This window comes from Cynocephalus volans, chromosome 13 (genome assembly GCF_027409185.1).
Source record: "Cynocephalus volans isolate mCynVol1 chromosome 13, mCynVol1.pri, whole genome shotgun sequence".
In the NCBI taxonomy this organism is placed as follows: Eukaryota; Metazoa; Chordata; class Mammalia; order Dermoptera; family Cynocephalidae; genus Cynocephalus; species Cynocephalus volans.
This window is the reverse complement of record NC_084472.1, coordinates 57,361,778-57,389,650: the sequence shown is the minus strand read 5'-3', so window position 1 is coordinate 57,389,650 and position 27,873 is coordinate 57,361,778. Positions and strand designations below refer to the sequence as shown.

Here is a 27,873-nt window from a genome sequence, read left to right as displayed (position 1 = left end):
ACGTGCCCATGTTGAACAAACAGAACCCTTTTTTACACTGTGTAATAGGATGTTTACTGAATTTTTAAAGCATGTCGTGCATTAATATCTTAGGGATGACTTTACAACCAATATTGTAATCCTCCCAAAGGAGTTCCTCCACAATATCTACCACTAACACACACCCAAAATAAAAACTCTGAAGGGACTGCCTTGATATTACTTTTGACAAGCAATATATGTAATATAATAATATATAATATATATTAAGTGCTAAGACTAAGCTTAAAAATAATAAGTATATAAGAGCCTATCTTGGTACGACACATTTAATTAATAAACTTTTACAAAGTTTCCCAAAACCAAACAAAACAAATTAGAACAAGGATTAACATTTCTCTAGTAGCTAAAATCCAGAAGCATAAACTGAAAATAAAAAGTCTTTCCTTTTAAACTACTTATCTAATTCATTTTAATTTAAAAATAATTGAACTTTGGTTCTTTTTATCCTGCTACCCTGACTGGGGTGGGGATGGTCCTTAAAAATCAGAAATTCAGGTATTTCTTTACATTGTTGGTTTGTTTTTCTTTTAGATTCTTATCAAAATGAATCCTCATTTAAACATCAGGATGTAAAGACAATCCATTCTGTGAATGTTTTGTTTCTGAATATGAAGAAAAGAAAAAGAAACTAAGTGTTTCCATAGTAACCCTGTGTGTGACTAAACTGTATAACTTCCTAATACCGACACTTGAGGAAGAACAGACAACAAATGAAAGGGGAAGCTGGAAGCAGAATGGGCTTAGAACAGTCAACCTTGTCCATTACAAGCTCCCCATAGCACCAGATTGTCACCCTGTTTCAGCAGCCCCAACCTACTCTCCTCTCCCAGGTTCCTAGACTAAAGGAAAAAACTGTCACAAGATTATCTCAACATAGAAAGTTTAAAGGGTGTGACCATATCTTATATAACATTCATACCTAAATAAGGAGTTCCTTCACTTATTTCTTCTATAATATCTAACCTCTTTAGTCAGCCCCTTACAACTCACATGCCCTTTAATTCACTAACCGTAACAACTTCTAAAAGTTTTTGAAATATATATCTGGTTTTTAAAATTGGAAAAAGGAAAGACACTATATTTAAAATCTGCATTTACTGTGGAGAACAGGGGGTATAATCACAATTTGTGATAATGGGCATGCTGCCAGTATGGATCTGGCCATCACATCTTAGGCACCAGTCAACACTTGTTCACAATTTGTTCTGTGCCCCATGCATAGTCATAACCAATAAAAATAAATAAAAAAAATAAAATACAAAAAAGATAAAAAATAAAAAGATTAAAATCTGCATTTGTTAAAATATTTTGCTCTATGTTCCCCACCCCTAACTATTCAGGAGGAACTCTTCATTCTCCCATATGTCTGCCATCCTTAATCACTTTCCTCAAAAGGCTGCTGTGGTTGTTAGCAGCAAAAGGTAACTTGCTCAGGTAAACTGTGCACATGTATGTCATTAGCTGCTGCAAATAAACATGTAAATAGATAATGCTTTAAAACACTGTCTGAGTAATCAATGATGGCAAGAATGATGGACATAAAATTATTTTATTTGTTTAGTCAAAATTTAGTCAGTCATTCACACACACACAGACACACATCTACTTGTTTACTTAGTATGTGCCAGTATAAGTTCATTACACAAGTATCTCATTACAAGCCCTAAATGGTAAGAACTGTTATTCCCTTTATCAGATTTTAAAAAGCTTAGAATTTAGAAATTTGGACAGCCACATAGCCAGTAAATGTACTCAAACTCTTTACTCCCACATTATGTAGCTTCTCCAAACATTCAAAGCCTTTCTGAAGGGAAAAGAGGTTAAGGTTCTTATTCTAATTAATTCTAGCTAATACTAATGTAATCTAAGGTAATTAAATTAAAGCTCTTCCTCCCTCCTGGAAATACACTTGTTTTAAGTATAAAATGTATGCCATATATGGATATATTGTGTATGCATGTGTGTGTGAATTATCTTCTCCATATAGCTACAATACTCAGTACTCATGTATCAAATGCTTTCTAATGGCAATACAACAATCAGTAGCTGAGTCACGTGCTATCATATCACAATTCTCCCTCCATCTTCTAAATTCTCCCATTAAAGAGGTCTGATGTCTGAATCTGTTTGTGGTTTGGATAATCAAAGTGAGAGCCTTGCTGTAGATATACTATACTATTAGACCATGGAGATAGCATTATTAGAAAACCAGGAATATAGCAAAGAGTAATAACCAAGCTAATATTTGACATTTATGATCACGAGCAATACGTTAGAAGTCAACATTTTTCAAATCCTATTTAAGAGAGAATTCATAACCTACCACTTGAGCTTCCTCTCTGCCCTCTCTTGGAACAGAAGCTCTTTGAACTCAAGAACTGTATTTCACCAGTTTTAAAGAGGCTTGCTAATTAGTACTATGGTTTCTGATTGAATTACTGGGAAGATTGTAGCTTCAAAGTTAAAACCTAGAAGTCATTCTTTATTTCTCCCTTTTCCTCATGCCCTATATGTAATTTATCAGCAATCCTGTCACTCAATCTCCAAAGCACAACCCCAAACACATCTATCCATGTCTCTCCACTTCCACTGCAAAACCACCCTCACTTCCTGCCAACATCAACCACGAAAGCATCTTGATGGTCAGGCCTACCTGCTTCTGTTCTTACCCTCTACAATCCATTCACCGCCCAACAGCCACTGTCAGATCATGTAACTTTCAACAAGTAAACTCTTTAATTGCTTGTCATTATATTAATAATAAAATCCAAACTCTTTACCTTGCTCTGTAACATAAGACCCCTTCCTGCTCCAACTTCCCATCCTGTAACACTCCCTCATCGTAGTCTTAGGGCCTTAGTACTGTCTTCAACCTCTGCCTGGAAAGCTCCTCCCACCAGATCTTTGAATACTCAGATACTTCTTTCACTGAAGTTGAGGTTTAAATGTCCCCTCCTCAGAAAGCATTATCCCTCCCCCACCATGCTGTCTCACCATTCTCATGTCACCTCATATCATACCACTAAAATTACTTGCTATGTTCTTTCTTGTCTGTTCACTTATTTATCATCTGTCTCCATCAGAATGAGCCCTACCAAGAGAGAATTGGACTTGTTCTTTGCTGAAACACAGACCTGACATACAGAAGGTCCTTAGTAAATGCCTGCTGGATTTAGAACTTTAACTTACCAAAAAACTAGTGAAATCCAAATAAAGTCTGGAGGTTAGTTCAGAATAATGTACTAATGTTGGTTTTTCAGTTTTGTCAAATGTACCATGATAATATGTTTGGGAAAGTGAATGAGGGGTATATAAGAACTCTCCATGCTATCCTTGCAACTTGTCTGTAAATATAAAATTCTTTCAAAATGATTAAAAAGTTAATAAGTAAATAAAAAATTTATTTTAAAAACATCAGTATCTCCATATAGGAAGAAATTTGCTTCACTTTTACCATAGTTTGGCATTTTATTCTGAGTAAAGCAGAGTAATAGGCAACTGACCTATTTGCTTTGAATCTATGCAACCACTTAAATATAAATACATATAAAAGTACAACCACTTAAATATAAAAGCACAGTAATACCTAATACTTGTCTCCTCACATTTGCAACCATACCAGTAATTTTAAATCAGCAAGACAGATGTACTTATCTCCTCTAATATCACATTAATTCTACATGCAATTCTGAAGGAAAAGTGTTATCTTTCCCATCTTCTTCCCCCAGGGGTTCCACCCTATACATTTAGAATCTCCACTTGGTTGGGAGAAATCTCCTAAATCCTATCAGCGGAAACTCTGCCCATTGCTTCTTCTCTAGGAAGAAAAGAAACTAATGCTCCTACATGATACCACATAATTAGAGATCAGTTTTTACCTGATAATTCAAATGAGCCAGTATGTCAAAAAGGCTCTCTAGATATTATTTTCTAATTTTCTGTTAAGTGTCTCACAAAGTTATTCCTTGACTCATGGACTTGACAAATAATTACATCACACAGAAGTCTAAATCACACTGAACTTGGATAACAAACTGGATTATAAATTCAAAAATATGAAAGCAAATTTGGTTGTAATGCTCTTACACCCTAAAGAGGTTTCATCATTTCAGAAACACATCCAAAACCAAGGCACGAAGTATTGCAATCCACCCCTTCATTTCACATGTAATTCTATAAATGAGATGTAAAAACCTCACACACAGTACTTGAAATATTAGCATTTATTTATCTTACTTTATCATGTTATTCTGGTTTCCATCACACACACACACAAAGGTATATTATTTCACGGGACCCAGTGATCTTGTTTAATCAGGAGAATATAAAATGGTCAAAATAAGATGGAAAAAATTAAACCACTCAAAAGGCAGAATAAAGGTGAAATGGAGATGGCACAAGATTAGACTTCATATGAAAAAATAGTCAGAGGAAGGGGAAATTCATAACAATTCTCTGGGCATTTTGTGGTTTTGTAGTTGTCTTACTCTGGGCCAGTCCCTTAAATATTCTCAATCTTATGTTTTTTATCTATAACATTAAGATAGTAATGCCAGTCTACCCACTGAATTTTTCTTTAAGTATAAACAAAACCTGGTAAATAAAAAACAATTTTTTAAAAGCTACTTTTCAGCCAAAATTAACTTTTAAAAAACTAAAAATTGCTGACAACTGGCAGCAACTGGGGGGGAAAAAAGTGTGTGTATAACTGTATTTTGGAGCACGGTAAAGCAGAAAGCAACTTTCAGATGGCTAGATTCCTGAGTAAGTGCTTGCTTACCTTGGAGACTTGTCGCAGCCACCGTAAGTACTCTGTGAAAGTATCAAAGCAAATGTAGTAAGTCTGGCTTTGGGGTCCAGAGGAGCTAAATGCTAAACAGTGCTGGTGCTTTTTCACTTCTTCTACCTATAAAAGCAAGCAAAGAGAGAGGCAAAAACAAGTAAGACACAGAACCACTGACATAGTTCACTAACTATACCTTGGATCAGTGAGCCTGCACAGATTTGCATTTTTCCCTATATATGTTCCTCTTATTAGCTAAAACAACATCCCTGCATCTGACTAACCAATCTGAACTACAAGGAAACCAAAAAAGGGGAGTTTTATCTTCATGAGATTTCCCCACCACAGTGAAATTCTCTTCTTCCTGTTTAAAAATGGTCTAGACTCTCTTATTCTATGCCTTTGCAATAGGGTGCTGGGGTTCTTACTTCCTCTTAGGATTTTTACTTAAGCTTTTACTTAAGGGACTTTTGTATTACTCTGAATAACAAGGTTTTTTTTGGGAGAGCAGCTGACTGGTAAGGGATCCAAACCCCCGACCTTGGTGCTATAACACCACGCTCTAACCAACTGACCTAACCAGCCAGCCCCTATAAGTTTTGCAAAAACAAGGTCTTCAAGCATGTTAAATAAGTTTCTAAAAATTTAATGTGAAACAGATTAGCTTGAAATAAAACCCTACCATGGGAATTTTTAAGTCCTAATAATGCAGTCATATAGTCAAATCAAATTTCCACTCCCAATAAATTCTTCAAAAGGAGGAAAAATCCAAAGTAATGTGATATTATACAAAGTCCTATATTTATTTCATTTACACAAATAACCACAAGCCAAGTCACAAAGAAAGTATAAAAAGTTTTCAAAAAGGTCAGTAACATAGTCAGTAACACAGACTATGTTCTTGGACCAAAATGCAATTAAGTTAAAAGTCAATAATAAAAAATCAATTTCAAATCCATGTATGTTTAGGAAATTAATAACACATTTCTAAATTACATGCTTTTAAACTACATACTTCTAAACTCATAGCTGAAGAGAGAAATAATTAAAATTTTAAAATTCATAGTACTAAACAATTATAAAAATACTATATATAAAAATCTGTGGAATGCCATAAAAGTAGAAATCTAGAGGCAAATTTGTGTTTTTAAATACTTATATTGGAAAAGAAGGCAAAAAATTAATTTGATCAGCATATATCTTAAGAACTTGGGGGAAAAAAATCAAAAACAAAAAAACCAAATAAACTCAAAGTAGGATGAAGGCAATGATAAAAAGGCAGAAATTAGTGAAATAAAAACCAAACATAAAACAGAGAATATCCGCTAAGAAAAACACTAGTTCTTTGAAAAGACTATTAATAGAATTGATAAATCCTCTGGCAAATCCTATCAAGAAAAGAGAAGATGCTTATGAATAATGTTAGCAACGAAAAGGTGGACATGGCTATACATTCACCAGAGATTAAAAAGAATATTACAATTTTGTTGCACATTCTTAGGAAAAATATATTTTACCAACATTAAATCAAGAAAAAAACCAGAAAGCCCAAATTGTCTTATAACCATTTAAGACATAGAATTTATATATTTTTTTAATTTCTCAAGAAAATATTAGGCCCATATGGTTTTACAGGTAACTTTTACTGAAGTTTCATGAAACAGATCATTCCAAACTCATCTGCCAAACAAACAAAAATGAATTAAAACATACCAACCTATTCTGTGAGGCCAGTATATCTAAAATCAGATCAGAACATTAAAAGAAATGAAAATTAAAGGCAACCTCAGTCATGAAGACTTATCTTTAACAAAATGTTGCATCAAAATCCAATAATATAGAAAAAATACATCAAGAACAAGTTGGATTTGCCTCAGGTAAGGAAAGATGGTTTAACATAATTAGAACTATAGAACCATTAATCACATTAACAGATTAGAGAAGAAAACCATATGATCATCCCCACAGTTGCAGAAAAAGCAGTTAACATTCACCACCCATTCAATATTCATGATAAAAACTTTCAGTAAGCTAAGAACTCAAATAATTCATTTAAGCTGACCAAGGATATTTAGCAAATATCTAAGGCAAACTTCAGTGGTAATCATGAGATATTACTCTCAAGATAAGACAAGTATCTATTGTTTCTATTTAACATTGTACTAGAGTCCTGGCCATTACAATAAGACAAAGAAAAGGAAGAAAGAAAATTGACATTATCTGAATCTGATATGATTAGCTACATAGTAAACTCAAAAGAATCTATAGGCATCATATTGGAATAAACCAGAAAATTTAGCAAGATGGCATGATATAAGATCAATACTCGAAAATCAACAGTATTTCTATTTAAAATAATCTATATTAACAAAAATCAGGTAAATGGTTTCTCAGGGATGAAAAGGAGCAAGAAGGGGTGGGAGGAAAGGAATACAAAGGAACACAAGGAAACTTTTGGGAGTGATGGATATGTTCTCTATCCTGACTATGATGATGATTTAATGGATGTACATGGCTATAAAACTGTATTCAGGGGAGCATATGGTTATTGAATTGTTATCAAAATGTGCAGTTTATTGTTGCTAATCATACTTCGATAAAGTGTTGTTGAAGACGTACAGAAACAAAAACACTTGTATACTCACACAAGTATAAAATGGTACGACCTTGGAAAACAATTTGATATCACTTTGTATATGCTCCAGAGCCCAATAACTGCACTCCTACCTAAGTACGTATCCAAGAGAGGTATTTCTCAAGGAGGTCATTATAGGAATTCCAGATTGAATAGTTACTCATTGTGTACTGTGAAGGACTGTCTAACACTGTACATGATATTTCATTCTCTAAGCCCCTGCCCTTTAAATACCAAGAGTGTCCTCTTGCAGCAAAGATGTTGGTACACACCAAGCACTCCATCTACTTCTCCACATTTCCCAAACCCCTTGCAATTAAGGTGGAGTCATGTGACTACTTCTGGCCTATTAGCTGTGGGCAGAAGTGGCATGTGTCACTGCTGCGTCTGAAAATACAAGAGCCAGTGAATGACCTCTTTCCCTGCCAAAGCAACAAAGGAAGGCTGCAGGTCCCGAATGTTAAATTACAAAAGAGCAGAGCCTCCATCAGGCTAGGTCTCTGCACAACTGTGTGAAAAAAGAAATGCCCATACCCTGAAGCCCACCAATTCATACTGGACACACAATGTGAGTGAGAAATAACTGTTTGGTAAGTCACTGAGATTTGGGGGGGATTTGTTACCATGGCATAACTTAAGCCTCTATTAACTGATATACTGACTGTTCAATCATTTGACCCTCAAAACACTACTAAATATTGACAAATGTCCCTCAGTCACAGTAACTCTAGTTTCAAACTACTGCCCTAGAAAGAATACTTGCATCTCAGGAGGTATATCAACATAAGACTATGTCAGCAGCATTGTTTATAACAACAAAAAACTGGAAGCAATACAAATGTCCATCAGCAGGAAAACTGCTTAAGAAATTATGGAATGTTTACAGAGTAGAATAGAACATTACATAGAAATGAAAACCACATAAGCAACATGGAATATTATTATGAAACATAATATCAAGTGAGAAACTTCAACCATAGAAGACCACATGCAGTACAATACCATTTTTATACAGATAAAAACAAGCAAAATATCAACAAGCATGATAAAACTTATTTCAAAAAAGGATGAAATGAATACACATTCTAGGACAGTAGATACCTCAGGAGTTAGGGGAGGCAATGGAGCAAGCAGATGTGAAGAGAATACAGGTAAAAGAAACACTGGTATTGGACACACTGCTAGAGTTCCTAAACAGAGCAGTAGGTTAACAGTTATCCAAAGTGGTATGCTTCATAATTTAACAAATATTGAGTAAAGTATTAATTAAAATACATTATTATCTAAAAAAATGTATGTCAAATTCTAAAGGATATAAATAAAACTGTACAATAAGTAAAAATATATCCATTAAACAGATATTTTCCAATAATTAAATTTTAAGAGATTTATTTAACAAAACCATTTATTATTTGAAAATGCACTAGAAACATATCAATTTGATACTGTAGCAATTATAGCTAGGTTATGACAGATCTATCTCACACCTTATTTCTAGCTCTTTTATATATACATATACATTTAAAAAAAAAAAAAACCTTCCATTTACTCTCGGTTTTTCCTTAAAAAAAGAACAGAATAAAAAAAGGAATAGACAAACATTAATGAAAGCTCATATCACAAAAAGTGAATTATTTTTCCATAACTTGGTCAACAGGTTTTTAAAGACTCAATTTTTCGATGTACTCAATTATTTCTAAAGGCATAACACAAAACCGGTTTTGCAAGGTTTGCTTGTGAAAAGAGGAAGCTATTAACTTTCAATTCACTCAATGGTAAAAGTCCATCCAATAACCTGGAAAACAGGACAAGTCTCCAGTTCTGAATGAAAATGCTAATTATAACTGGATCTTCTGACCTTATCTAAACATTCCGTGTGATTACCTGCCTCTGCCTCTCTCAGCATAATAATCTTTCTATCTACTTCACATATCAAAAGATTTTTCATCCTTCAAGTTCTATCATCACTGCAACCTCTTTCATTCCAAAATTCTGTTCCCCATACAAAACGTAATCTTTCCTTCTACTAATTTCCCATAGTACTTTTCTGTACCTCTCTTAGAGCATATGCTGTTGTGTCCATCCTTCATCTCCTGATACTAAATTACAAACTATTCAAAGGCATGAATGGTGACTTACCCATCTTGGTATTTCTGGGGCATGAAGCACAGTGCCTATCCCACAAAGGATATTGAATAAATAGTTATATTAGATTTGCCTATGCAAACACCCAGCATCATACAGAAGAAATAGATTGTTGACCTAACAAAGCATCAAACATCAAATATGCTTTTTATTGATGACCTGTGGTGGTACTACTGATGACTAATTTTTGAATAAGCCATCCAAAGGACAAAATATTATGTAATAAGTATCAATCACTAACTCTTTAATGCTCAGACAAAAGCTAAGGAGCAATGGTTTCAAAATGGATGAATGAAATAGATCTAAATGTACTCGAAGCCTGACTAAAAGCTATTTTTGAAAACAATCAAGTATGATTAGCCTTCTTAGAACTAGACTGTATAAAAGTAGAGGGGAAAAAACTGAGACAGGCTATTTACTCACAAGGAAAGACTATAAAGAAGGAGTGTGCTATGCAGTGGGTGAAAAATAAAACCATTTATCACTACACACATCCAGTCTTATCGTCTTCATTTATAACCCCTGGAACAGATCAGACATGTCGATTTAAAAAGGTTTAACAAAAACTGATTTCTTATTGTTCTTTATATTCTCCATCTCCTGCCTCCTTTCCCATGCCCATTCGGGGGGGGGGGGGGGGGAATGGCAAAGAAAATATTTGTTTAATATGCTCCCAATTTCCATCACCCATCTTCTCATCCAAATCTTCCTTTCCATTTATTAACAGATTATATCATTTAAAAAATCAAGATATATAATTATAGAGATGCTACCCCAACCAACACTTGGATTTTATAATTAAATCTGGCAAAGAAAAGAACGTAACATATTCCCAAACAATCTGGTTCTTTTTGTTTTAAAATGTTAGAAATAAAATAGTTAACATGCCCAAAGAAAAGCAGCCAGTAATGTCAGAAATACCTGTCAGCTGTTATTACAAGTTTTCTCTGAAGTGAGTAATACTTTTCAGGATCAAAATGTATGACTAGCCATAGCAATACGCTAAAAATGCTAACCCTGGTCACCAAACACAAACAAATGGAGAGGTAAATAAACAGAGATGTAAGGGAAAGTGCAATCAAAGACTTCAGTGCTAGAGAGTTCTAAACCATCAGTAAGCATGTGTGAATGTTCCTAAGGTCATGAACTTAAGGATCAGTATGCTCTACAACAAGACACATGCTCAAGACATCAAGATGTTTATCAAGCTGTCTACTAATAAATAATAAATTTATCATCTACACTCTAAAACATAACAGTGAAATTCAAGTAGGCATATTTTCAGTCCAGTAAGTAAAAATGCATGTACTAATGAAGCAAAGATCACAAGGGACTCATGTGAGCCAATGGCACTGTTATTTTCCACAACTCCACCAACCAACAATGCCCATTGGTGGAGCACAACAGGAACTGAATAAAACCTTGGATGAGTCAAAAATCATCTATCCCTTATTGCAGAAACAGCTCAAAGTCAAGTCCTTACTGATGATGGGAAACCTGTTAGTATTTTGTTTTTTCTAAACTTACTTTTCCACCAATTAGTGGCAGAACATGCATCTTTCCAGTCAAGCTGTCTTTCACAGATGACACTATCAGGCAGGTCCCACACAAGATGACTTGGCGTCTCGTCCATCGGTTCACTGGCAACTGCATTTTGCCTTTACGGACATTATACATTCCTGAGAGTTGAATCCGTTCAGAGCTAATGGTGCTGTGAGGTTTTCCTAAAACAAACACAAGCAAACATGTTATTCTTAAAGAAATGAGCTTTTTTTTTCCTATTCATCCACATACCAGATAAAGTAACTGGACAAGAGAATAATTATAGAGAAACAACTTAATTTATAATTGAGAGAGTATGACAGCTGTAGGAACAGAATTATAGTAAGAACTACCACATCTACTCCACACATACATTTCAATATTAAGTGAAGAAGACCTATTCCTTAAAATCCTATGAAATGACTATTTTTACTGCTCTGTTTTAACCCAGGTCTTACTTTCTTCTATATCTTTCACAATTTAATTTTACATGTAAAAGGGGATGACTTCATGATTTTTATGGATGACTAGAGTTAATTTAAACACACTAAGAAGGAAATACAACAGAATGAGATAGGAAAATAACATTCAATATCTAACATTTAATGAACTAATTGGTCTTAATGGAATTAACTGATAGTTTTCCTTCTACAGATATTCAATGTATATTTACTATGAAGGAAACATAAAAAATGAAAGATTTTTCTAACAGGAAAATACTACTCCATGACCACAGGATAAGTTCTCAAAGATAAACCTAACAGCAATTCATGAAGGACGGGTACAGCAATGCTTGTCATTCATGGAGAGGAGGCAGAGAGACAAGCACAGAGACTCAGAGAAATGTGAGAAAGACCTGAAGAGTCTTCATTTCTCACATGGAAATGAATTTGACAGAATTAACGTTCAGGCAAGTCCTATCAACTTAATGGGAAAACTACTGTAATTAACATGACATAGTGACAGAGTTGTACAAAAAACAAGAAAACTATTTTCCCAGTTCTATATAATATCAAAGAGTAATGAAGCCCATGCTCAAAAATAAATAAGGGCTATATGTCCCATAGTAGAATCCCAGCCTGAGTGATATATTTATTTGGAAGTTCGACTAGTTGCCAAGGGCTAGCAGAAGAAATAAGTTCAAGAGAAATTATATTCTTATAAATATTAAAAATTAACATAAATGTCAACTAGTTTTGACAGGTCTCTAATACCCATTAGACGGGGAACAGGAAGAGCAACAGCATCAAAAATAGATCTCAAGAATATCCAAACAGTGTCTAAATCCTCCCAATACTTACTTTTGGGCAGAGATGTTAGGAAGTAACAAAACCAGCAGGTTTGAATTTCAATTTCTATTTCTCCCAGTATATTAACATGTTTTATAAATACTTCGCACTACCATAATTTTGCAGGGGCTAGGCCAGAATGAAGTACAACAGTGATTTGGCTATTTGAACCAGGTGCTCAGCAAACAAGTACACTGACAGCTCACAGTAGAAAGGTACTGCGTTGTTTGTCTACCACACGTTAATTTTCCCACAAATGAGTAAGAAGCCCAGGAGACTACTCAAAACAGACGTGACTTGCCACGGGTTGCCAATGATGGATCAGACACAGTCATTCATATGTCCCATTCTGCACAAGTTCATTTACACACAGAGAGGAAGATGTCTACATTTCCAGTCTAAGAGCTCCATTGTACATGACAGACTCTCTACTGTAGAGAAGTAGGAGAGAAGAAAAGACTCAGAGGAAAAATGAATAAGTGGACTAGACTCAATGAACAACAAGCAACAGGTTTCCAAAATGCAATCTCCTTAACTGTAATAAACTAACATTCCCTGACAAGAGATCTGATATAAACACACACACACACAGACACACACACACACACACACACACACACACACAAATGCAAAGCAGACATTCTATCCAGCAACATCAGAAAGTGGCTTCAAGGACAGCTGTTAACCTGTCACATTTACTCAGATATGTGAATAACTAGAGACTGGAAAACAGGAGAACAGAGGTACATAAGGGACAACGTTTCAATTCTCCAACTCCATATACATCCTACAGAAAGCTCCAAAGCAAATCACCAGATAACTGAACTAAGGCCAAAAGGGATCCTTAAGAGAAAAATATGAATACATCAACAGAGACTGGATTTTTATTCCCTAGTCAGAAAAATTCCCAAGAGTTCTAAATAGGCATGGAGCCAAATGGTAAGATCAGTCTGTCCTCGGAATGCCCTAAATAATCTGAATCAAATCCCTCTCATCTTGCTCCGAGTGAACTTCAATATCTTTGTTGTCTGTTCCCTCCTTGGGTGTTCCACATCAGACACACTCTCATGACTTGGCTGTGTACCAACTGCGCTCTGGGGAATATGGAGATGAACAAGGTAATACATACCTTGGGCAATCACCCAGGTGTACCCTCCTTTGTGTCAGACTTCTTTATTCTATGACACAAGGAATTATTTTAGCTCTCCCTGCCGATTCTCAAAATTCTCAATTCAGAGGAATTCCAATTGTCCTATGCTCTAATAAATACTATCACCAAAGTAACCAATGTCTACCAGTTTGGAGCTGGGTCAGTTATTATACCTTTTACTTTAGAAATGTAACTCTAATTCCCTACAGGTTTAAGGCATTTTTATATGATCCAGGAGAAAATATAAACAGCAAAAGCAAACGTTTCAATCTGAGACAGATATGACCACAACAGAGTGTGATTTTAAAACATACTTATATACTTTCTCTTTTTTACTTACTCATTTGGCACATGGTAGACAAGGTGATCTACACTAGTCTATTTAAAAAACAGACACTAGCCCACGAGGTGGTTAAGGCCAACTTGCAGAAAATTATAGCACGATGCTAAGGGATCACACTAGGGCCTCTGGGTCTTAACTTACTCAAGACTTTGTCCCACACCAAATTAACAATTCTTATTTCAGGTAGTGTTGGGGGGTGGGGGGCAGGGGAGTCTGAAGTGTCCACTATAAGCCAGGCCTATGATAGCAGATACTAAGAACATCAAAAAAATGTCCTCTGCACCAAATCGTTTAAAGCATTTCTCAAAATGTGGTTCAGAACCATGTTTCTCAGAATCATTTGGGTTTTTATCCACTACAACAGCCCTACAGATTTGGATCCTTGATAGCCAAGACCTGAGAGCTGCATTTCAGCAACCACCATCAAAGACTTGTATGTTTTGTGGCCATAAATCTAAAAAAATAATGATCTTCAAGTCATCCCCTGCTATGGTTCGAATGTGTCCTCCAAAAAGCATGTGCTGAAAATATAATCTCCAAATCAACAGTGTTTGGAAGTATAGCCTAATGGGAGGTCTTTAGGTCATAAACGCTCCACCTTCATGAATGGATTAAAGCTGATTACAAAAGGGCTTGAGACTGTGAGTTCAATCTCTTGTTTTCTCTCCTGCTCTCTTGCCCATCTGCCTTCCGCCATGAGATGATGCAGCAAGAAGGCACTCACCAGATGCAGTCTCTTGGTCTTGGACTGCCCAGCCTCCAGAACCATAAGCCAAATAAATTTCTTTTCTTTATACATTACCCAGTCTCTGGTATTCTGTTACAACAGCACAAAACAAACTAAGACAGAATCCTAACAGAAAAATGAACAAAGATAAATAAACAGGAAAGTTCACATATTAAGTACAAGTAGACAAAAAACATATCCCCCAAACTGCCACTGGTAATAAAATAAAATAAAAAATTAAATTACCATTTACAACCCCTCTAATTGGCAAAGATTTAAAATGACTAATATCTAATATTCCCTGCTGCATAAAGTTTTAGGGAAGGAAACAAACTTCTCATACGCTGCTGATGAGATACATTATTACAACCTTTTTAAAAGGCAATTTGGGGGGTTTCAAGATGGCGGCGGCTGCGGCGGCTGGCGCGGAGTAGCTGAGGTGGAAAAGGTGGCCACTGGGCCTCAGGCAGCCGGGAAACTTGTGGACCTTCCTCTGGCCATCTCTTAAGGGAGGACTGCTGCTGCTGGCCGGTCGTGGGGGCTCAACGCCACTTTGCCCCCGGCAGGAGAGGCTGCCTCATTTACAGGCAACAGCTTTGAAGTGTGGAGCAGGAAAAGAACTGATTCTTAGCTGCAAAAGTGAGTCTTGAAACAGGGAACACGGCGCCAGGGCTGCTGTGGATGCAGCCAGGATCCCGGAGGCTGGGGCCGCACTGAAGGCGGCCAGCTGCCCTATTCAGGATTCGAGGTTTCAGGCCGGCATTAAAGAAGACTCCTGGGAGCGCCCGAGCGGCGCCGCGACTGAACAGCCCGAGGCGGCAGCGCCGAGAACACGGAAGGCAACAAACCAGAGACAGAGCGAGCGCCCGACCTGGCACAGCACTGTGAGTGATCCCTGGCACAGCTCTGTCCGGGGGGTGGTTGCCCACGCGGCTCCCCGACTGCACCACCAGGCCACTCACTGCCCCGGTGCTGCCTCCATTTTCCCAGGTGCGGGCAGCTCCGCCCTGCTCGGCCATCACTGAGCCCATTTGCTTGGCCTGGCGCAGGGCTTTCCGGACCCTGCGGGCCGGCTTCCTCTCCCACTCCCTCCACGGTTCTCTGGCAGGGCTGGGGGTGTGGGGCGTCCCGACCAGTTTTGGGAGGGCTAGGAAGTACGGGCGGGCCGACTGTCACAACACCACACCCTGGACTCTGGCCCCGGTAAACTTCCTGTTACTGGGAGGCAGATACCATCTCTGCGACCACCAGTTTGGAAAAAAGCCTAACGAATTTCTGGTTGGGAATAGTGTGGTAGGAGAGTTCCCAGGTCCGCTTGAACCTGCCGGAGAGCAGGCTGCAGGCGGGCACTAGACTCGGTTTATACCGGGGGGATACAAACGTGAACAAGACCCGAGAAAGATCTACACAGTGTTACAAAGGCACCCAGAGAGACCGGTCGTCTGTGCCTAGCAGAAACCTGGTAGACTTCCTGGGCGAGGCGGTGCTGAGCAGGGTCTTGAAGGCCCAGCTGATAGACGAGGGGTGCAGAAGACACGCCCCAACCCAGCACAGTGTGCACAGAGGGGGGAGACGTGCGGCCAGGGAGGCGGAGACTCGACAGAAACCACACACCCGGTGGGGTCGCCACTGCACGATCTAACAGCCTGGGCCAGAGCACACGGAACGGGGAGAAGTCCTGTACAGAAAGTGAAAGCTCAACAGAGATCACACACCCTGTGGTACGTGATCCACCAGCCCAGCAGAGTACAAGCTGACCAGAAAGGTGGATCCCCGGAGAAGCCCAAGACCCGAGGCAACCACACACACAAGACACTAGAGGCCAACTGAGCAGTCACGGCGGGAGCCATACCAAATTGGCAACCACAGCAACATCCTAGTTAGTCATTAGTCTTAAACCGGTGGACTGTGAAACCCCCTGCCACAATGAATAAACACCAAAAAAAAGACACCAGAAATACAAAAAATCAAGAAAGTACACCACCAAAAGTTAATAAATCTCATACTCTAGATCCTATAGAACAAGAAGCCCTTGAAATAACTGACAAGGAATTTCGAGTGATAATTCTAAAGAAACTGAATGAGATACAAGAAAACTCAGCTAGACATCATGATGAAATGAGGAAAAGTATACAGGATCTGAAAGAGGAAATATACAAGGAAATCAATGTCCTGAAAAAAAATGTAGCAGAACTTGCTGAACTGAAGAAGTTATTCAGCGAAATAAAAAACACAACGGAGAGTTTAACCAGCAGGCCTGTCGAAGTTGAAGAGAGAACCTCTGAACTTGAAGATGGGCTGTTTGAAATAACACAAGCAGAGAAAAAGAAAGAAAAAAGAATCAAGAACATGGAAGAAAATCTGAGAGAGATATCAGACAACCTCAAGCGCTCAAATATCCGAGTCATGGGTATTCCAGAAGGGGAGGAAAATGGAGATTCCATTGAAAACATATTCAACAAAATAGTGGCAGAAAACTTCCCAGGTATAGGAAAAATCACAGATCTTCAGATCCAGGAAGCTCAACGATCTCCAAACGTATTCAACCCAAAAAGGCCTTCTCCAAGACATGTCATAGTCAAATTGGCAAAACTCAGAGACAAAGAGAGAATCTTAAAAGCTGCAAGAGAGAAGCGTCAAATCACCTATAAGGGAGCCCCAATCAGGTTAACATCAGACTTTTCATCACAAACCCTAAAAGCTAGAAAGGAATGGGATGATATTTTCAAAATACTAAAAGACAAAGATTGCCAACCAAGAATACTCTACCCTGCAAGGCTATCCTTCCGAAATGAGGGGCAAATAGTATATTTCTCAGACAAACAAAAACTGCGGGAGTTCACTACCACAAGACCACCCTTACAAGAAATCCTCAAGGGAGTACTGGGTTTGGTTCCTGAAAAATAACTACCACTGCCATAAAAACCTAAGAAAAATCTAAACCCGCTAGTACAATAAAAATGGCATTCATGAAGAGAAAACAAGCTAACAAAAACACTATCTACAACCTAAGGAACCAACAAACAAAGAAACCAAACAGTAAATCAGAAAGCAAGGAACAAAAGACACCTAAGACAACCAAACAACCAATAAAATGCTAAGAATAAATCAACACCTTTCAATAACAACTCTTAATGTTAAAGGCTTAAATTCCCCAATTAAAAGACACAGACTGGCTGACTGGATCAAAAAGCAGGACCCAACTATATGCTGCCTACAAGAGACCCACCTCACCCATAAAGATTCACACAGACTAAGAGTGAAAGGATGGAAAAAGATTTACCATGCAAACAGAAAAGAAAAACGAGCTGGAGTGGCTATTCTTATATCTGACAAAATAGACTTTAAACTAAAAACCATAAAAAGAGACAATGAGGGACACTACTTAATGATAAAAGGACTGATCCATCAAGAAGACATAACAATCATAAATATGTACGCACCCAATGTTGGAGCAGCCAGATTTATAAAACAAACTCTATTAGACCTAAAGAAGGAAATAGACACTAATACCATAATAGCAGGGGACCTGAACACCCCACTGTCAATATTAGACAGATCATCTAGGCAAAGAATCAGTAGAGAAACACAAGATCTAAACAAGACTCTAGACCAATTGGAATTGGCAGATATCTACAGAACATTCCACCCAACAACCTCAGAATATTCATTCTTCTCATCAGCACATGGATCATTCTCCAAGATAGATCACATATTAGGTCACAAATCAAGTCTCAATAAATTCAAAAAAATTGGAATTATCCCATGTATCTTCTCAGACCACAATGGATTAAAACTAGAAATTAATAACAAGCGAAACTCAGGAAACTATACAAACACATGGAAATTAAACAGCATTCTACTTAATGACATATGGGTCCAAGAAGAAATCAAGCAGGAAATCAAAAAGTTTATTGAAACTAATGAAAACAATGATACATCATACCAAAACCTGTGGGATACTGCAAAAGCAGTATTGAGGGGAAAATTTATTGCATTAAATGCTCACTTCAGAAGAATGGAAAGATGGCAAGTGAACAACCTAACACTTCACCTTAAAGAACTAGAAAAACAAGAACAATCCAATCCTAAAGTTAGCAGACGGAGAGAAATCATTAAGATCAGAGCAGAACTAAATGAAATTGAAAACCAAAAAACAATTCAAAAGATCAACGAATCAAAAAGTTGGTTTTTTGAAAAGATAAATAAAATTGACAAACCATTAGCATGGCTAACAAAAAAAAGAAGAGAGAAGACTCAAATAACAAAAATTAGAAATGAAAAAGGCGATATTACAACTGATTCATCTGAAATACAAGGAATCATTCGAGACTACTATAAACAACTATACGCCAACAAATTTGAAAATCTGGAGGAAATGGATAAATTTCTGGACACACACAAGCTCCCAAAACTGAACCGTGAAGACGTAGAAAATTTGAACAGACCAATAACAATAAAGGAGATTGAAGCTGTTATCAGAAGGCTCCCAACAAAGAAAAGCCCAGGACCAGATGGATTCACAGCAGAATTTTACCAAACATTCAAAGAGGAATTGACACCGATTCTTTACAAACTATTCCAAAAGATTGAAACGGACGCAAATCTCCCAAACTCATTCTATGAAGCAAACATCATCCTGATACCAAAACCAGGTAAAGATATAACCAAAAAAGAAAACTACAGGCCGATATCCTTGATGAATATAGATGCAAAAATCCTCACTAAAATACTAGCAAACAGAATACAGCAACACATACGAAAAATTATTCATCACGATCAAGTGGGATTCATCCCAGGGATGCAAGGTTGGTTCAACATACGCAAATCAATAAATGTGATACACCATATTAATAAACTCAAACACAAGGACCATATGATCATCTCTATAGATGCTGAAAAAGCATTTGATAAAGTTCAGCACTCATTCATGACAAAGACCCTCTATAAGTTAGGTATAGAGGGAAAGTATCTCAACATAATTAAAGCCATATATGCCAAACCCACTGCCAATATCATCCTGAATGGGGAAAAGCTGAAAGCTTTTCCTTTAAGAACAGGAACTAGACAAGGATGCCCACTCTCACCACTCCTATTCAACATAGTGTTGGAAGTACTAGCCAGAGCAATCAGAGAAGAGAAGGAAATAAAGGGCATCCAGATTGGAAAAGATGAAGTCAAACTGTCCCTGTTTGCAGATGACATGATCCTATATATCGAACAGCCTAAAACCTCTACAAAAAAACTCTTGGAATTGATAAATGATTTCAGCACAGTAGCAGGATACAAAATCAACACACAAAAATCAGTAGCATTTCTTTTCTCCAATAGTGAACATGCAGAAGGAGAAATCAAGAAAGCCTGCCCATTTACAATAGCCACCAAAAAAATAAAATACTTAGGAATTGAGTTAACCAAGGAGGTGAAAAATCTCTATAATGAGAACTACAAACCACTGCTGAGAGAAATTAGAGAGGATACAAGAAGATGGAAAGATATTCCATGCTCTTGGATTGGAAGAATCAACATAGTGAAAATGTCCATACTACCCAAAGTGATATACAAATTCAAGGCAATCCCCATCAAAATTCCAAAGACATTTTTCTCAGAAATGGAAAAAACTATTCAGACATTTATATGGAACAATAAAGGACCACGAATAGCCAAAGCAATGCTCAGCAAAAAAAATAAAGCTGGAGGCATAACACTACCTGACTTTAAGCTATACTACAAAGCTATAATAACCAAAACAGTATGGTACTGGCATAAAAACAGACACACTGACCAATGGAATAGAATAGAGAATCCAGAAATCAACCCACACACTTACTGCCATCTGATCTTTGACAAAGGCACCAAGCCTATTCACTGGGGAAGGGACTGCCTCTTCAGCAAGTGGTGCTGGGATAACTGGATATCGATATGCAGGAGAATGAAACTAGATCCATACCTCTCGCCGTATACTAAAATCAACTCAAAATGGATTAAGGATTTAAATATACACCCTGAGACAATAAAACTTCTTAAAGAAAACATAGGGGAAACACTTCAGGAAATAGGACTGGGCACAGACTTCATGAATACGACCCCAAAAGCACGGGCAACCAAAGGAAAAATAAACAAATGGGATTATATCAAACTAAAAAGCTTCTGCACAGCAAAAGAAACAATTAAAAGAGTTAAAAGACAACCAACAGAGTGGGAGAAAATATTTGCAAAATATACATCTGACAAAGGATTAATATCCAGAATATATAAGGAACTCAAACAACTTTACAAGAAGAAAACAAGCAACCCAATTAAAAAATGGGCAAAAGAGCTAAGTAGGCATTTCTCTAAGGAAGATATCCAAATGGCCAGCAGACATATGAAAAAATGCTCAACATCACTCAGCATCCGGGAAATGCAAATCAAAACCACATTGAGATACCATCTAACCCCAGTTAGGATGGCTAAAATCCAAAAGACTATGAACGATAAATGCTGGCGAGGCTGCGGAGAAAAAGGAACTCTCATACATTGTTGGTGGGACTGCAAAATGGTGCAGCCTCTATGGAAAATGGTATGGAGGTTCCTTAAACAATTGCAGATAGATCTACCATACGACCCAGCCATCCCACTGTTGGGAATATACCCAGAGGAATGGAAATCATCAAGTCGAAGGTATACCTGTTCCCCAATGTTTATCGCAGCACTCTTTACAATAGCCAAGAGTTGGAACCAGCCCAAATGCCCATCATCAGATGAGTGGATACGGAAAATGTGGTACATCTACACAATGGAATACTACTCAGCTATAAAAACGAATGAAATACTGCCATTTGCAACAACATGGATGGACCTCGAGAGAATTATATTAAGTGAAACAAGTCAGGCACAGAAAGAGAAATACCACATGTTCTCACTTATTGGTGGGAGCTAAAAATTAATATATAAATTCACACACACACATACACACATACACACACAAACCGGGGGGGGGGGGAAGAAGATATAACAACCACAATTATTTGAAGTTGATACAACAAACAAACAGAAAGGACATGGTTGGGGGGAGGGGGGGAGGGAGAAGGGAGGGAGGTTTTGGTGATGGGGAGCATTAATCAGCTACAATGTATATCGACAAAATAAAATTAAAAAAAAAAAAAAAAAAAAAAAGAATGACTAAAAGAAAAAAAAAAAAAAAAAGGCAATTTGGTAATACGTAACAAAAGCCTTAGTTTTTGTAATCTCTTTTCAACTTCAAAAAATGTAATCTAAGAAAAAAATTTAACATGTTAACAAAGATATATGCTTAAGTATACCCAATGTAGTTTATTTATAGTGATAAAACATTAAAAACCTTACTAAACATCCCATGAAAGGAAATTGATTAAAAGTAGGATGCATTCATAATGAAATCCAAAGGAGTCATTTGAAAAGGCAGTATAGATATGCAATTACTGACCTGAAAAGATGGCTATCCTAGAATACCAACAGGAAAATGTCCGTTTTAGACTATAAGTATGGCATAATTCCAGCATTATAAATATATATATAACTTCTATATAAATATTCATTCAAATATCAGGAAACATAAAGCATAAATTTACAGTTTAAAAATAGCATAAGTTTAAAAATACATCCACAAATTATTATAAATTTTTCCCTTCAAAAGTTGGAGCCTAATTCTACTCCCCTTTTGTGTGGAGTGTACTTAGTGACATGCTTCTAATACACAGAATGTGACACAAGTGACAGTGGCAGCTTGTAACTTCTGAAACTAGGTTGTAAAAAAGCATATGGCTTCCTCCTTGCTCTCTTTTCTAGGGTCACTCCCTCTGGGGAAGCCAGATGCCATGTCATGAGGATACCTACACAACCCTTTGAAAAGGCCAGCAAGGTGAGCAACTGGAACTTCCTGCCAACAGCCAGCAAGGAAATGAGGCCTTCACCAACAGCCACGGGAGCGAGCCCTACTGGAAACAAATCCTCCAGCCACTGTCAAGTCCAGAGAACTCCAGTTCCTAGGACATCCTGACTGCAAACTTCATGACAGACCCTGAACCAGAACCACCCAGCTAAGTCACTCCTGAATCCCTGACTCAGAGAAACTGTAAACATAGTAAAACTTTAATAACCTAAATTTCCCTAAAAGAATCTAAAAAAAATTAGTTCTACAACTCTGTATAAACTAATGAGGCTCTACTATAACCAGAAAGTCAAAAACAAGAATGAAACGGCCTATCAAGCAATCACAATTTCTAAAATGTTAGAGTAGAAATACTCAAGATAATACAGCACCAAAAACTAGGAAAGTTTGATCACTACATAAAGTTAATGGAAGAATTTATCATGTCCCTGGAGCTGAAAATGGTAGGGAATGAATGAAAACACTCAACTCTCACCTCACCCTCTTTACCTTTAGAATTCAGACTGATAAAACTCTAAAGCGTGTTTCTTATTGCATATAAATCCTTAAATCCTTCTTGACTACTACCAGTGACAAAAGAATGAATTAAATTACTTGCCTAGGGCCATTTCAAGAGCTAGGGGAAGGAATGAAATGACCATAAGAGGTCTAGAGATTGGAGCACTAAACTACATCTGGGAATTTTGACTCAGAGCTGAAAAGCTAAAGTATCTTAGCAAGCAGTGCTGGCAGGACCTATGAAACAGATTTAAGACTAGTTGCTTTCTAGCTAATGGAAATGACAACCAGCTGCTAAATAGATTCGAGGAGGGCTAATTTATGCATCAGATCAAACTACATAAAGCCATCTACCCAGTAAATCTTGCTTCTTACTGACAGCTATTCTACTTGATTAGGTTTATTTATATCTCCCAAATTACTGTGGACCCTTATCCCTGACAAATGTCATGCCCTGAACCTTTTTCTAATCTCTAAATTCTTAAATACCACTAGAGCTTATAATTTCCTTTATAATATTCATTAAATAGTACCTGGAAAATGTGAGCTACCCCTTCATGCCCTTAGAAGATTCTGTAAACACAGAGCTAAAGTAATTTCTTTTAAAAGGATGTGGGTGTGGGTGTGGGTGTGGGTGTGGAATCCACCAAAGAAAATTCTCACATAAACTCTGGTAAAATTATCATGAACTTTTAAAATATGCAAAATCAAAGTAATAAAGATGATACTGTAACGCACATTTGTGTAATATATAGCAAAAGACAATAAATTAAAATGCTAAAAGGAAATGCTGAATGAAGACCAGTTATGGCAGAAGGCCTCAAACTTCAGCACACACCAAAATCACCCTGGAAGGCTTGCTAAAACACAAATTTCAGGGCTCCACCACTGCGAGTTTCTGATTCAATAGCTCTGGGTGGGGGCTCAAGATTTTGCTGATACTTCAGGTATGAGAACAATAATTTGAATCCACCAAATTACAGTGTTAGGTTAACAACGTCATCTTGACCTAGTGGATCATCAGCATTTGGTTGATTAACCTTGACCAAAGAAGCAGGTGAATCAGTTGGGGGCAAGCACAAAGCAGAATGGACTAGGCAGATGGACTAGAGAGCAGGTGCTCTGCCTTTTCCACTCCCCTCCCTCCTTTCCCAATCTCCTTTCCTCACAAGGAGCTATATTCAGTTCTCAGACATCTTTAAAGTTCCCTCCACTCCATCAACAGATCAAAATTACTCTTTAGGTGTCCTAAGTAACTGATGCTCATGTCTCTTCTTCTTGGGATGTGTGTTTAGAAAAGGTATCTTTAAATGTTACAATTTTGCATTCATAGAGAACACAGCCCTTCCCCCTTTGTGAGCTTCTTCAGCTCAGTTCCAGGAGCAATATATGGTTAGTTGGTGCAGCCTCCTGCTACTAACTTCATATCTGGCAAAGAAAACACACTTCAAAATTTACAAATCAACCTTCGCTTCAATGTCTTCACCATCTGTTACTTCCCTGGAATGGTAGTATCACATTTCCTACCCATAATTTCACACAATGCCTTAAGAGCTTTTACAGCATTCTCTTAAAGTTTTCTTATTTGATGAGCGACATTTTCATTGACTGGAACAATCACTGAAACAGTTTCACTAACTTTTTATTGTTGTCATTTCCATTTATAATGGATGGTAGACTTGTTCAAGGCCATAGGTTTGTTAAGCTTCTGCCATGTTCAATATTCTTAAGTTACCTACAACTTCTATTTTCAGGCTAAAAATCATCACTTTGGCAGACTTCAGCATTTCCATCACCTGCCTTCCCAGCTGGCTTTATTTTTGTGGTACTTCTACACAGAGTATATCACAAGGCACAAGAGTTAAAGTGTAAAATGCGGTGAGTGAGGAGAAGCAGCTGAACTTAGCTGAAACTATGCAGCTAGTTAGGCAGCAGCTCTCAGGGTAGGCTTACTTCAAATTTGGACCTCAGAAAAATTACCAATTACTATCTATCATGAGGCTTTAGAGACCACAGGAATGACTAAATCTTAAATCTAAGAATGGCTGAGATCCACTATACCCCTATGTACTCTTAACTGTTCACAAAAGAATCAAAAACATACTCAACTACCTTCCCTTTAGATAAAAAGTGTGACTGTGTCACAGGTGATGCCTATTGCTGTGGGTGTGGAAATCAGGATGATGAAGCTAGACAGCTCCACAGCTCCAGCTGAGTCAAGTTTTCACCATGACACACTTTTATGAACAGTGTTGTGATGTTCCATCGAGGCACACACACACACACACACTCCTAAATAAATAGTAACGTAAAAATTCTAAAGCCAAGCATGAATGGTTTTTGAATAATCCATACCACTGTTCCTCTCTCCTAACACACACTGAAAAAACTGACTACATTCCAATTTCCTTTTCTGCAAAGAACAGACTTCAGCCAAGATGACATCATAAGATTACAAAGAACAATGTCCACATAGTCATGAGTTGCAATGTGATTCAAAATTCTTTTCCACAGTGGTTATCTCTTGGAGGTGGGGTGACAGAGTCTACTCTCCACTTTATAATACACGCTGACATTGTTTAAATTTCACTTTTATAAAAAGAAAGATTTGAAGAGCAAAACACTTTCTAAAAACTTTATTTTCTACTCCTCTCTCCTGCATTAGATAATATTCAGTTAGCTACCATTTTCCCTACAGATTACATTAAAGGTTGTGACTCTAGATTCAGAAGTTCTAAAACTGACCTTAAAAAGCTATCTTGTAGGGCCGGCCCGTGGCTCACTCGGGAGAGTGTGGTGCTGATAACACCAAGGCCACGGGTTCGGATCCCATATAGGGATGGCCGGTTCGCTCACTGGGTGAGCGTGGTGCTGACAACACCAAGTCAAGGGTTAAAATCCCTTTACCGGTCATCTTTAAAAAAAAAAAAAAAAAAAGCTATCTTGTAAAAATTTAGCACAAGAAATGTCTAAAACTCACCCATTCCAAATAGATAACTATCCCTCAACTTGTTAGGAATCTCAAAAAAAAAGATAAAACCTTCCACACTCAATTCCTATGACATACCTATAGGAAAACTTCAGGAGCCTTATTTTAAACCTTCTCAGAACCACACACAAAAATCCAGAGTTTCCACTTATATTTTTTTCCAGTTATTATTTATAAACACAGCCCCCATCACCAAAAGTTTAAAAGTAAAAAAAAAACATAACCATGAACCCACTACCTTCATAATATTTTAAACATTTTGGCAAATTTTTGCCTATTTTTAAAATCTATGTATCTTTTACATACTTGTAATCATAACATACACACAATTTTATATCCTGCTTTACCCTTTTCAACTTGTATCATACATACTCTTCCAAGTTCTTAGTCATTATATCTTAGAGTCCATAAATTTTCATAGATTTACTGATTTCCTCATTGTTGATGATTGTTTCTGATTTTTCCCCCTCTTTAATGTTACCATTTCTTTCTAGCCAGTAGTTCTAAATCAATTAAAATAAAAATGAGAAAAAATAAAGATACTTTCACTACTGAATATTTTTCCCGCAGGAGTGAGCAATCTTTCCAGACCCACACAACTACCATAACAGAAGTAGGATCCACATTGTTGATACCAGTAGTTGTGTTTAAGACATAAGTCACTTCTCTTTAAAGAATGATTAAAAGAAAATATAAAAAAGAGGGGGGGAAAAAACCTACAATTTTTCTGGTATAGACCTTTGTATTTGTACTTAAACAAATAGCATTCTAATTTCTCTAGCACTCTATATTGTTTTCCTCTAGGCTCCCAAACTCCCCAAAAGAAGTTTTTCACCAAATGGGAAAAGGAAGAGGGAGAGGTTACTCTGCCATAAATGATAACTAATTGTAACCATAAGAACAGCAAAACAATGGATAAAAAAGCATTTCCAAACAACTACAATGAAAAGAAAATAGATGCAATGGACTATCAAATTTTACTGTGTTTGTTATCATAAAAGCATATTTAATAAGTCCTTCAGATCTAGGATACTGATTTAATTCCTTGATGACCAAATCTTTTATTCAGAAGTAAGTCTTTTGTGCTTCAGAGGGTTCTATAAGCCCAGAAACCCAGTCTTCCTGGGCTTTGAAGTTCCTCCAATCAATCCCATCCCTTGGCTTGTAGATTCCAGAGTAGGCCAAATACATGGATGGTCTGCTAGGTACAGACCTTTTCTATGCACAGGTCCAAAGTCTAGCACAATATCTGATAATACTAAGTGCTCAATAAGTATCTGTTAAAGAAATAAATATATTCCTATGTTTAGGCCAACAAAAACAGCTGCTTCTCAATATATACAGCAAATTACTAAAACTATACAATTTATAATTAGGTGTCTGGAAAAAAGGTAGCATAGGACAAAATGGGTGGCTCAAAACAAACTTTCCAGCTTTAACAATCCTTTATTTTTATAACTGAGAAAATCATTTGCCTAGAATTATCAGCCAAATATTTGTCTTTTTTTCTAGAAACATAAGGAAATTTTTTTTGAGGAGGAGAGCAGGAATATTTTCAGTAGGCAAATAAGATATCCAGCTGAATTAATTATAGTATATATACAGTTTAAATAACTGGCCTGTCACTATTTTCATCATGCAGTGTATTAGGAGCATGATAAGAGACACATATGGAGAAACTTCAAAAAGTTCATGAAAAAATGGAGTTAAAAAGATAAAAATAAAAAATATAAACTTTATTTCTCACTATAAGCTCCATCACATTCAAGACACTTTTGTAAGCAATGATACCAGCCACCTGTAAAGAACTAAGAGTCC

At 37.0% G+C, this 27,873-nt stretch overlaps 1 protein-coding gene across 1 annotated transcript in view; it reads right to left on the bottom strand.

The window, feature by feature from the left end:
- PHLPP1 (PH domain and leucine rich repeat protein phosphatase 1) overlaps positions 1-27,873 on the bottom strand; it is a 218,585-nt gene that overhangs the window by 94,043 nt on the left and 96,669 nt on the right. Inside the window, exons 2-3 of the mRNA XM_063076825.1 lie at positions 11,133-11,329; positions 4,823-4,948 (exon numbers count right to left, since the gene is read on the bottom strand). Of these exons, the coding sequence (XP_062932895.1) occupies positions 4,823-4,948; positions 11,133-11,329 (323 nt within the window). The remainder of the gene's footprint in view (positions 1-4,822; positions 4,949-11,132; positions 11,330-27,873) is intronic.